General features: G+C 38.3%; 1 protein-coding gene across 1 annotated transcript in view; it reads left to right on the forward strand.

Moving 5' to 3' along the window:
* Positions 1-12,302, forward strand: part of LOC122808181 (scavenger receptor cysteine-rich type 1 protein M130-like) — a gene marked incomplete at its 5' end in the record, with an annotated part of 311,963 nt that overhangs the window by 210,557 nt on the left and 89,104 nt on the right. Inside the window, 2 exons of the mRNA XM_044079149.1 lie at positions 702-1,025; positions 1,131-1,442. Coding sequence (XP_043935084.1) covers positions 702-1,025; positions 1,131-1,442 — 636 coding nt within the window. The remainder of the gene's footprint in view (positions 1-701; positions 1,026-1,130; positions 1,443-12,302) is intronic.

Genomic DNA, 12,302 nt, shown 5'->3' on the forward strand with positions numbered 1-12,302 from the left:
CTGTGCAGGCAATGATAGAAGAATTCGTAATGAGTTGAAGGTAATAATATAGTCCTTAAGGTATTAATGGTCATTGAAACACCAGTAAAGCATGTGTGTATATCAGTTTGAAAGCAAGGTTAAATGTGACAGTATAAATTATATTACACAAAAAATCTAAAAGGCATGTCTTGTCATTATAGCAACATATTCTGTACAAGTATAAGTAAAATGATTTTCCATAGAATGGTGTAACCACATGACGTCGGTGTACTAAACTTCTGTTCTGAGAGCAGCTGTTACCACTCAGACATAGTTACACTATTAACAGTAAAAAATCCAGAAATTGGCAAAATACTGTCTGTTCAAACAGTCCAAGTAAATTCCAAAAAAGAAAGAGAGTATACCACAGCTGGAATGCTGTATAAAACTGTAATTTACCATAAAACAATAAAAGCAATAAAACACGGTAAGTGCTTTCACAGTCTATTATACAACTGCTTCTTCAGACGTAAAAGCACACACAGACTAAACTCAGCTACATGCTATTTGGGCTATTATTAGTGTACTCTCTTTTTTTTTGGGATAGTTTGACTAATACACAGTATTTTGTTTCTTTAGCTAATATTATTAGAGTTATTATTTTGTTACTGCTACTGATTTCATTCTGAATGACCTGCTATTTAATTAGCATTAATAACCATCCCATTATTTTATTGCAGACTTAAATGGCAGGTTAAGACTAATGAATGGAGGAAGCCTATGCGATGGACATGTGGAAATTTACTACAATGGCACATGGGGAAGAGTACAAGATGAATTATGGGAAATGACAGATGCAAAAGTAGTCTGCAGGCAAATGAGATGTGGAACTGCATTGAAAGCATTCATCAGTCTTTCAAATAATATGAATGAATCTGTGTGGCTGAGAAGTGTACAATGTCAAGGAAATGAATCCAGATTATTGGACTGTACCTTAAATATTTCCTACATTCAGCAATCTGAAGTAGCTGGTGTTTCCAAATATGCTTCTGTTATTTGTAGCGGTCAGTGAAATATTAATTAGTTAATATAGTCTATCGCTTTAATTCTACATCTTTTCTGTAAACATTCCTTTGTTGACTAACACAATGCTCTCATGGCTGTTACAGAACACATGCAGCTGAGACTTGCTGATGCCAAGGGACAATGTGCAGGAAGAGTGGAGGTGTATTACAATGGAATCTGGGGCACGGTATGCGATGATTGGTGGGATATGGTAGATGCTAATGTTGCTTGCCAACAGCTGAAATGTGGACATGCCGTATCAATCAACTCAGCAGTGTTTGGTAAAGGATCAGGGCCAATTTGGCTGGATGACCTTATGTGTTATGGAAATGAATCTGTACTCTGGCAATGTCAATCCTCGAGATGGGGAAAGCATAACTGCAACCATAAGGAAGACGCAGGTGTTGTATGTTCTGGTAAGTCTGGCAATTAGAAGGCGCAATTGTTGTATATTCTTTGAATTTTGGCTATTATAAAGTCTACTCTTTTACTTCAGTTTTAATTGGAGTACTTTCTCACTGCAAACAATTCATGCTGCCAGAATATATGTCTTAATTACCCTGTGTTGTATTTTCATGCTTCAGTTGGTATTTTGCTCGTCTATAACTTAAATACCCAGTCTTATTTTTATCACTTGAGCTGCCATGTACCTTTTTTTAAAGTTCTTCTGCATCTCTAACAGAGTAGTGTATCTCTGTATCATTGTACTCTCTCTCTCTCTTTCTTCCATTTTCTAGGTTATCTTCCATAATTTATTTTTGTGTATTCTCATATTCTTGCTGAAAGTTGTGGACTTTTATGAAAATATAATCCCTGTATCATGTGGGCACCATGATTTCTTCTTTTGCTGACATCATGGGCCTCACTGATGATGTCATGTAATGCTACTAGTGCCTCATAATTACTCCAGTGTCATTGTTGGAGACCAAACCTTGTAAAGTGCAATCATCTACTGCAAACGCTTTTCACTTATTTTACCTGATCTATCTGCTGACTCAGTTTTGATGATCACAAGATAGGATCCATTTTGCTACCAATTTGTCTATCCTACGTATTGTTTCCTAGCCTCACCATTAAGTCCTTTGTGATAAATACCCAACTTATATCACTCTGCCAAACTTTACTGCTGATCATTGAGAAAATTCTTGTAACTTATGCTTATTCCGTACAAGTCACATGCTTGTCTATCTGTATTAGCTACACTCACCCAAATATAATGATTTTATTTTGTCACTGAAATATTTAGTCAGCCACCTCTACAGTCTTTTCCTGCAGTGCATATCCTCCTTCAGTGGAATCTATGCTGGCAGGTTTGTCTGTTTCACCTGCTGTTTGCTCAGTAAGCTAAAATGTCTGATGGTTGCACATATCGTTTCTTCAACAGGAGTGCCTCAGAATGTCCTAAACAATTTCATGAGTAAAGTTAATTTAAAATCACACATCAGTGGCGTAGCTAGGCTGTAAAAAGTTTACTTATGCAACCAGCAGCTCATCAATAATTTCATTTTATTTTACTATATTGCTTCACTTATTATACTTCATTATCACTCTCATTTCTTGTTTATCCTATTCTAATAATCAACTGGTGTTACTTCACTATTAATCAGCATTACTTTGCCTTCACTATCCACTATCCAAAAATTACAGAGCTAGAGAGGATAGAGTTGATTTCTCCTTTAATGTACATCCATCTTCTTTTCTCCTTAAGCATCTATTTCCTTGCAGTCAACCTTTTTATAAATGTCCTGCAGATTCATAAATTTACTGTAACTCAGTTTCCTCTATCACTGGCTCTTGTAGTAATACATCTTAATCTCTGTCCATAATGCCATATTTTATAAACAGTCTAATTCTGAGCATTGCACACTACTCTCATCTTACCCTACAGTCCTATATTTCCACTGTGCTGTTTCTTACTCACACCTAATTTGAGCCCATCATCCCACCCTTAATTATTAGTTAAGTCCATTTGGTTTTATATGTTTTTTAATTCATAAGCTCCCATTTCCACATCTGTATCATTACTGACTGTGTTATCAGTTTCACCTTGTACACCACACTGTACTGATAATTCAGCTGCTGACCTTACCTATTTGTGATTGTGCTTGCCTTAGAAATCAAGGCTCAGTTCTGGGTGATCTATAACTCTACTTTACTTGCCTCAATGCTTACACTCGCTATGCAGGTCCTGGTATTGTCTTTCCAGCACTATAATTTAATACCAGTAATTACTTCATACACACTGGGGTAAACATGGTTCGAGTGAATTAAGCTGAGCCAACAAGTGTATACCATTCTTCTTCATTATCTCACTATTTCTGCAAAACAAACTATGCTCTGCAGTCTTGTGTGCTACATTACATGGTGTCTTTTGATCAGTACATGGTGTCTGGATGACCAACATAGCCTGGCCAGACTTAGACAGAAAAAGCAGCACAGAGGTGTCATTTAGGCTCAACATCCATAAGGTGCAATGTCAGTCAAATGTCAAGCAGAAGACATAAAGGTTAAGGTGGACTAGACCCTGGCAATGGAGCCTGCATCTTGAGACATGGAATATAACTTCACTGCTTGGAAAGGAATGAGCTTCTATATGAGAAATTGAAAAGAACCAGTTTGATATAGTTAGCATTAATTTTCATATGCCATGCATTCCGAAATTTCATTTGGGGCTGCTGTCTTTCCTTAGCTGGACATTTCCTACAGGAGATGCACTTGGCAGTAATGAGGATCCTCATTAGCCCCCAGCTGTGTGCCATAGAGTTGGAATTTCTGGCAGTAAATCAGAGGGTCATCTCAATGTGACTTGTGAACTGTAGAAAGGAAAACTCCGTCATTTGTATATAGGCAGCTAACAGCTAAGTAGAGTCTTCTGCTTTTTGGAGACTGTTAGTGCATTATGTAATGAGTACCAACTATTGACTCTGACGTCCTGCTAGGGGACATCAATCATAACATGAGACATAATGGAGATACATGGAGGAACATGGTTGTGTAGAGCATTCTTCATGACAAGATCTCATACTGCAAATTGTTATTGAAACTCTGTGCCAGGCATCATTTCATGATAATGAACAACACCTTTAAATTCAAGGCTGGTGATATGTGAAACTGGTGCCAGGGCACTTTGAGCCAACTATGGATGACTGACTTTGCTGCCTGATCATTAGGCTTGAGGTCATTCCTTCTAGAGCATCAGGTTAGGAGAGGTGCTGAACTGTGAAGATATCACCATAGGGTGGTGAACTGAGTCAGGTGATAGAGGAAGATGGATAGATAGATCTGAAACTCAAACTAGTAGTGAGAATATCCCTGATGTACCAGTCTGATGCTTCTATGTAGGTTGATTTCAGTTCTGCACTTAGAAGAGCTCCTGCTTTATATCTAGGGAAGCTAGAAAATGTGAGTCCTTCTGGACCATCAGCATGTAAAGTATCTCAGCGGTTCTGGTGCCAGCAAGCTTTGGCTGAAAGTTGGTCAGCTCTTGCTATGGCAGTAATCCATGGTATGAAGGTAGATGAGAAGGTCCTAGTGCCAAGAAAGTATGCAGATGACAGCAAACTTGTCACCATTATTATCTTTCCTACTGATATTTATATCATCCAAAAATGACACGATGATGCTAACAGGTGCACAGGTTAATAGGTTTATACTAGGTTAATGGCCACCAAGGTCTTTACAAGCCTAGCTCTTCAATCTCACCTAGTTTTGTCACCAAGTTCCTTGGATGCCTATATGGTGGGCTTTGTTAGTAAAGAGGTAGCTAAGGGTTAAGTGGGGAGTTTATATTAGTTGGGGATTAATTTACTTACTGTCAGCCTTTGTCCATCATAGACATGGAGGCCAGATTGGAGGGGGGGGGGGGGTAAATTTGGGATCTCCCTTCCAATAGTCATGGTTTCTTTTGTATAAGGTCATGGATGAACTCACATAGATGGCTTCATGGGTTCCATTAGAAATCTCGAACATTCAAAAGTTTGAGCTTCATATGGTCGACACCATATGAGTGAACTTTTGAAAGCTCACAAGTTTCAGTGGAGATCGCCATAGGGAATATTTCCCTTTACTTCAATGTAGTGCGATCTCAGGGTTGGTATATGTAAGTAGTGGGGGGTGTGGAGGGTGCAGGGGGGCTTGCCCCCCTGCCCAGAGTATTCAGGTACGTTTTTTTTTTTTTTTTTTAAATCTTTTATTATTTGTTCGAAGTTTTAAAACTTCACTCATATGGTGTCGATCATATGAGAGTCGAAGTTTTAAACCTTTGAGCATATAATATAGAACTGGCTTCACATAGATGGGGATCTTATTCCATACAGCAGGTATCCTTTGAGACATATATTGGTCCTTCCAGCACCTTCTATTTATGTCACAGTCAAAGTTTGGGTCTTGGATCTAGAGTTTCTGGTGCTGTTTGTTTTGCAAATGTGCAAGAGACCTTAAAAGAGCCAGATTTGAGGATGCCTTATATGCTAGGTATAGATCGCCTCTCTGTAACCTGTAGATGATGTAGTACAGAGACAGGACCTTCAGGTGATCTGTGTAGAACAGGAATTCATACTCTGGATTCTCCTGGTGAGGATCTCTTGAGGGTGTTCCAACTGCTGCACGTGCCTGATAAGGTACATGCCAAAAGGGGCATTGTACTCAATAATGGGTCTGAGTTGAGTGGTAGCATAACTTCACTGGACCAGTGACCACCCTTGTTTATGAGTTGGGCAGCATAGAATGATTTTCTTACTATCATGGGTATTAGTTGGTCAAACACTAGATTACTGTCCACAAAAGTTCCCAGATCTCTAACTATTTGGTCAACCCTTAGGGGCGTTTTATTGATGGAATTATTAGCTTGTGTGGATGATTTCTTAAAGGGGACTATAATGCATTTTTTTTCGAGTGTAAAGCCATGGCTTTTGGACCACTCATTTGTTTGTGTTAGACCCTTTTGTAGGATGTTGGTGTCATGGAAGTAATCTATGATAGTTCCAGATTTAAAGTCATCTACAAACATGGTGAACCAGAGGCCTTTGATATTAGCCTTGACTTTCCAGAAAGTAGATCCCAAACATGTGCAGGCCCAACAAGGGTCCATGAGGTACTCTGCTATTGACCAGTCTCCTGGTGGAGAGGTTCCCGCCAACCTGACTTCTTTGATCCTACCTGTGAGCCAGCTGGCAATCCAGTGAGGTATACAGGGATTTATGCCTAGCATTGAGAATTTGCTAACAATACCTGAGTGGGTATCGTATTGAACATCTTGGCCAGATCAAGGTAGGTGGTATGCACTGTTTCCCCCTCATCTATAGCCATGGTGATCCTCTTGAAGAAGTCTACCAGTTCAAGTAGGCAAAACCTTCTCTTAACAAAGCCAAACTGGGAAGTATCCAGTGTCTTCTATGTTGCCAGTATCCTTGTATGATCATTTCCATGATACTTCATTCCATGGCTTTGCATATTAGACTTTCCAGACAGCTGGATCTGTAGTTCATGATGTCAATTGATGGTCCACCCTTGAGAAGAGGGATGACCATTGTGACCCTCCATTCATCTGCATATAACCTGTTTTGTGGTTGTGTTTCAAAAGTGCCTCAAGTGGTCCTGCTATGTTATGTTTTAGAAGACAACCAGGGATATTGGTGGACCAATTGAAGCAGTGTTTTTAGCCTTAGCAGGTGCATCCACTGTCTGCTCCCTGTTGATAGCTGGGGGTATGTTAGAAGGGATTTCAAAGGGGGTAGTTGGAGTCGTGAAGTTAGACCTAACGTTATCAGCCAGTAGAATTGTTATGTTACCCTGGTCAGCAAAGTTGTTGCCATTTGCCACCAGTTCTGCACACTGCTGAATATTACTTTTAAGGTTCCTGACATAGCTAAAGAACGACTTATGACTGTCAGCCTGGGATGCTATCATAACCTCGTAATTGGTGTTTTGGGACTGTTTTAGAACTTTTAATTTCTTGATAAGTTGAATCAGAAAGCTCTTGTCCCAGTGGAAGTTGCTCTTCTTGATTTTGGTCATGACTTTTTTTCTTTTGTTGGATACCCTCCTAAGGTAAAGATTCCACCAGCAGGGTTCATTTTTCGTGTTAAATATAGGATTACTTCTGGTAGGTATGGCAGTGTCAGTGCAGCCATTTATATGTTTGTACAGTGTTTCTTTAATTCTGCATAGGAAGTTGTGTTGCTGGGGTTTGGAAAGCCATAAATTTGACAAACTGTCACTTAATAGGAAGTAATTTGGTAAGGAATAGTTCCTAACTGTTATGGGTTTAGTTGTTTTTTTCCAGGTTGATTTTTATTTTGAGAGAAACAGCTTTGTGTTCTGACTTCACCAATGAGGACATGACACAGGTGAGTGCAATGCTCTCCCATGTTGGTGAGTACAAGGTCCAATATGTTTGAAGCTCTTGTTGGAGAGTACACTATCTGTTGCATTTGCAGGATATTTGTGTTAATAAAGTTGAGGAAACACTGTGCCTGTGAGTTAGAGGCTGTGTGCATTTCCCAGTCTATACAGGCATTGTTAAAGCACCCCATTAATTCTGTATTTGGTTGGATAGTGAGTAGATCTAATAGGTCTAGATAAGAATTGTGAGCTTCATGTACCATACAGGGTAACCTGTAGCTGACGAGGGCATGGTAAGGAAACTTGTCTATGGAGGACTTGGACATGGATGAACTCCATGACATCATCCTGTTTAACCAACCTGGAATTCCATTTTTGTTAACATAGATTGAAGTACTTTAGCCCGTTTTGTGCTGCTGTCATTGTGGAAGGCACTGTAACCTTCCACTGCCGGTGTACTTTCTGTGGCTTTAAACCAAGTATCAGTAACAACAGAGATGTCTACATTCTCCAGTGTGAGGGGAGCTTGTAGTGTGGTGTTTCTTTTTTAGGCTCCTAGTATTGAGCAGTAACACCTTAAAGTTGCTTTGATTTTATTTATTTATTTATGTTTTTGCTATGTTGGTAGCTTTGTCATTTTGACATTGCATAAAAAGGCTCTAATGAGATGAATAATGTTTTAGTCAATACCCGAAAGCCTAGTGAAGAGAGATGTAGACCATCCTTGGCAAAGCAAAGCTTTCTGTTATCTATGTCCTGCCATGCTGATAGATATTGGATTCTGCTGGAGTGATACCAGAAAATAAGTAATTTATTAAAATCAATAATTTTTGTGTACATACTATGGCATCATCCTTGGTGAGGATATAATAGTGCTCAGTGCAAGGCATATACTTGTCTGTGACACATATTCAGAGAGATCCATAATGTCTGTTTTCATATAGTCCAGTGAAATACACGTAAGGTCATTTACATCCACATGGACTATCATATAATGATATTAGTACCTGTGGAATGAGTGTATGAATGATATCATGGATCCTAGCCCGAGATAGACAACTAACCATCATCTTCTCCTTGTCCTGTCTGGTGAGAGGAGTATCTGTGTATCTAACAATAGAATCTCCTGTGACAAGGGTACCATGTAAAGTGTTTGTCTGCCTTATGAGCTTTGTTCTTAGGGGAGCACTGGGTGCCGGCTTTAGTGTGGTGTTAGGTGTTGCTTTTGATGTGTCCTTTAGTGATCACTGAGGGTAGGTGTTTCAGTTTGATTAAGAGGTCTTTGAGGTTTCTTTTAAGGCACTGTGTCGAAGGGCTATTACTTTGTATTTAAATAAAGAGTTATAAAGGTTAATGTTAAATAAATTTGTTAGAGTCAGACTGTAAAAATCATTGAGTTATTCAAACACAATGTCAATTAATAACAAACAATAATGCAGGAGAAACTCAGATATCACTAATGTACATTAGGAGGCAAAAAACCATACACAAAGTTTGTATAGAATTTTGACTGCTTTATTGACCAAAACACATTGGTTATATACATTTCATTATCAGTTTTGCCCACCTTACTGGTGTGGTCAGTGACAGGGTCTTTACATCATAGTTATTCATAAAAAGTGCTGAGTTTGTGTTTTTCAAAAAGTCCTTTTCCCATGAGAATGTTGCAGCCTTGCAAACAGCTGGTCAGTCACGATGACCTCCTGAGGATGTAGCCAATTCAAGGTTCTCTGATTAGTTCAAATACAATAGATGTAAGTCTTCCTTAAAGCCTCCTTTGTTTCTCTTGTCCAGCTGCACTATCAGAGATAGTGCACAAGGCTACTTCCTGGTGGAGGCAGGAAAGAGGACATACATGCGAACAGATTTATTATTTTCTAACTTTGCAAAATAATCTTTACTTGAAAGACATGAGCCAGACTGCATCTGCAAGCTGCCAAGGTCAAATTTCTGATTACACTGCAGCTTGTACTTCGCAATAATATGCAGGTTTATTTCTACTGTTATTCTAGTAAGACAGAATTAAATGCATTAAGTACATTTATTCCTAACTAAAGCACATATTTCTCTATATATTTGATTACACAACTTATATGTGTTTGAATGATTAAATACACATCTTCCTAAGCAGCACACATTGTAAATATATTTTTCTAGGCAGCATGTATGTAAATATATTTTCTAAGCAGCACACATTGTAAATATATTTTTCTAGGCAGCATGTAGATTTTTCTAACATTCTCCCTCCTTTTAATGCATTTTATTCTGTTTAAAACATAAACAATATTATTTCATTCCTCAGCCTTTCCTTTCAAGGGCTTTCAGCTAAGTAAGTCATTGGTTTTATATTTCAGAAAAAGCATCATTTGAAATTAATCTTTTAATTTCAACACTTTGGTAAAGAGTTTTAGTAGCAGATATATTAACAAATTTTTTATTAATCTTTTCATGCAGGGAATTTCACAGTAAACACATGTTCCTATTAGGAGTATACCCACACAAATAGCAATTAAATGTTTAATAGGATGGAACCCCACCCCCCCCAAACAGATTCTGGAAAAAGTCCGTCAGTGGGTTTGGGCCTGGTTTAGTCATTGCTGATACTTGCTGAATTACCTCTAGGTGGTTATTGATTTCATGTTGGTTGTCTGGAATGTACGCACAGCATTCTTCTTCGTGTACCACCTCTTGCCGCTAGGGTGAAGTAAAGAGCCATTCGATTTTGTAGCACAACAGTTTTTATTGCATTCAGTTCATTAGTCACCAATTCTAGGGTGGAAAAAGTTGCATTGCTCATGACTTTTTGACAGCTTCCTCAGCTCTTAGATCGATTTGACTGCTCCATAGGCTGGTGGCATTCCTGCCCTGGATATAACACTGTTGCCCAAGTTCATATGAGTCAATTTACTTTTGTCTTTCACTGAATTATGGCCTTTTCAACCAGCTTCGATTTTACCAACTGGATTCACAGGTTTTCTTTTTCTCACTGGACCTTCAGATTTTCGAGCTGTTTTCCTTACGTTTCGTATTTTACCCAAAGGTAATTCTGCAGTATGTCTTATTGCTGAAACCAGATAACCCAAAAAACAACTGCCGGACCAATTCTCAGGTAACCATTTATATGCCTTTTTCCCACAAATAAAATCATTACTTTGGTACTGATACGTGTTATCCCTGCATGAAACATTTTCCTATTCCTAATAGACAATTGCTTAGTTAAGACTAGATTGTCACATACTGCATTTAATGTAGTTTTTATTGAACTCAGATATGAATCATGGTTTGTATTACAAACAGTACCCCCACTTTTGACTTTAATGTAACATTTATAAGACATTGTTATATTACCATTACTCCAGCCCACCTGGAGGGTATTACTCTCATACAATTTCTTTTTGTGTGAACAGGTAAAAATAAAGCAATTTTGTCCTGTGATTTCACAGTGCCTGTGTCAAATAACAGGTTTTCCCAAGTTTCATTTATTCCCAAGGGGACAGCAGACATTAAAAGTCCTCCATATGCTGTGGGTATTGCAGTACAGACCCAGCAATTTGAAACGTTCATAGTCTCTACATAAACTTGTTTCATAGCCAGGTATGTGTTAAAGTTTGGGTGCCAGTCTGTAGCCAGTCCTTCATCACGTTTTATTAATTTTACTTCTGTAGTTATATGCAAGAAAAACCATAACAACAAAAAAGGTTACTACAAACATAGTTATTAAGTGTATGATCAGTAGGCCAGTGAACCAATGTCTCTGGGGTTGTTTTACATTTTTATTTATTCTGCCTCTGGCCATCCTGTTCCTGTGGTATGTCCAAACTGAATTTCTTAACAGGTTTGCAGTGGGTTAAATGAACCCAAGATGATCTCTCAGCAATTTTCACTGCAGTGGGTGTTGCCAACAGTACCTGGTACGGACCTTCCCACCTTGGACTCGCCCAGTTCTTTCTCTTTATGACTTTCAGCCAAATCCAGGACCCCGGGGTCAGCACGGCTTCTGGTTTTGTTTCTTGTTTATCTGAAAAAGAGTTCAACTGCAAAACAGTCTTATTTATAACAGTTTCTTTATTTAATTAGCTAGTGAACTGTCAGCCTCCAGCCCTGCAGGCATGAGAGCTTTTTACTGAGGCACATAATATGCCTTTCCAAATACTACTTTAAAGGGGATCAAATCCTTTACATTTGTTACTGTTTTTTATGCTCAGCAATGCTAGAGGTAAACAGCAAATCCAATTCTTCTGAGTCTTACTCATCAACTTTCTTAACTTGTTTTTTTTTTTTTTTTTTTTTTTAAAATCCCATTGTACCTCTCCACCAGTCCTGCTGACTGTGGGTGGTAAGCACAGTGATTCCTTAAGGAAAAGCTTCTACCCATTTTGAAAACATATCTATGATCACTAAACAGTATTTTTCCCTTCACATTTATTTAACTCTATGAAGTCCATACGAATAGTATGGAATGGATATGGTGGTGTAGGGAAACTCCCTTGCTTGTTTTTAAATGCTCCTTGTGCATGGTGCTTTGTTACAAGTATGACAAGCTGCACAAAATTTTATTGTATAATTTATGTATCCATATGTTTGGAATATTTTATTTACTAACTGTACCATCCCCCCTGTTGAGACATGGCTCTGCCCATGGCTCAACAAAGCTGCATTTCTAAATAAATTAGACGGTAATATTGTTTTTTTTCTTTGGAAATGTACAGTCCATTTTAAAAATTGCACCTTGTTTTACCCAGTTTTGTTTTTCTGCTGTTGTAGTAAGCATTTGCATTGTTTTTAACATGTCTAAATGTAAAATCTCAAAGGGCTGTAATTTTTCATTAAAAAAAAGTTCCTGAGTCTGAGGCTGCTTGCTTTGCAGCTGCATCAGCTCGTGCATTACCTTTTGAAATTTTATCCTGTTGTTTTGTATGAGCTACACATTTACA

The sequence above is a fragment of the Protopterus annectens genome, chromosome 8.part0 (assembly GCF_019279795.1).
Source record: "Protopterus annectens isolate FY-2018-M chromosome 8.part0, PAN1.0, whole genome shotgun sequence".
NCBI lineage: Eukaryota > Metazoa > Chordata > Ceratodontiformes > Protopteridae > Protopterus > Protopterus annectens.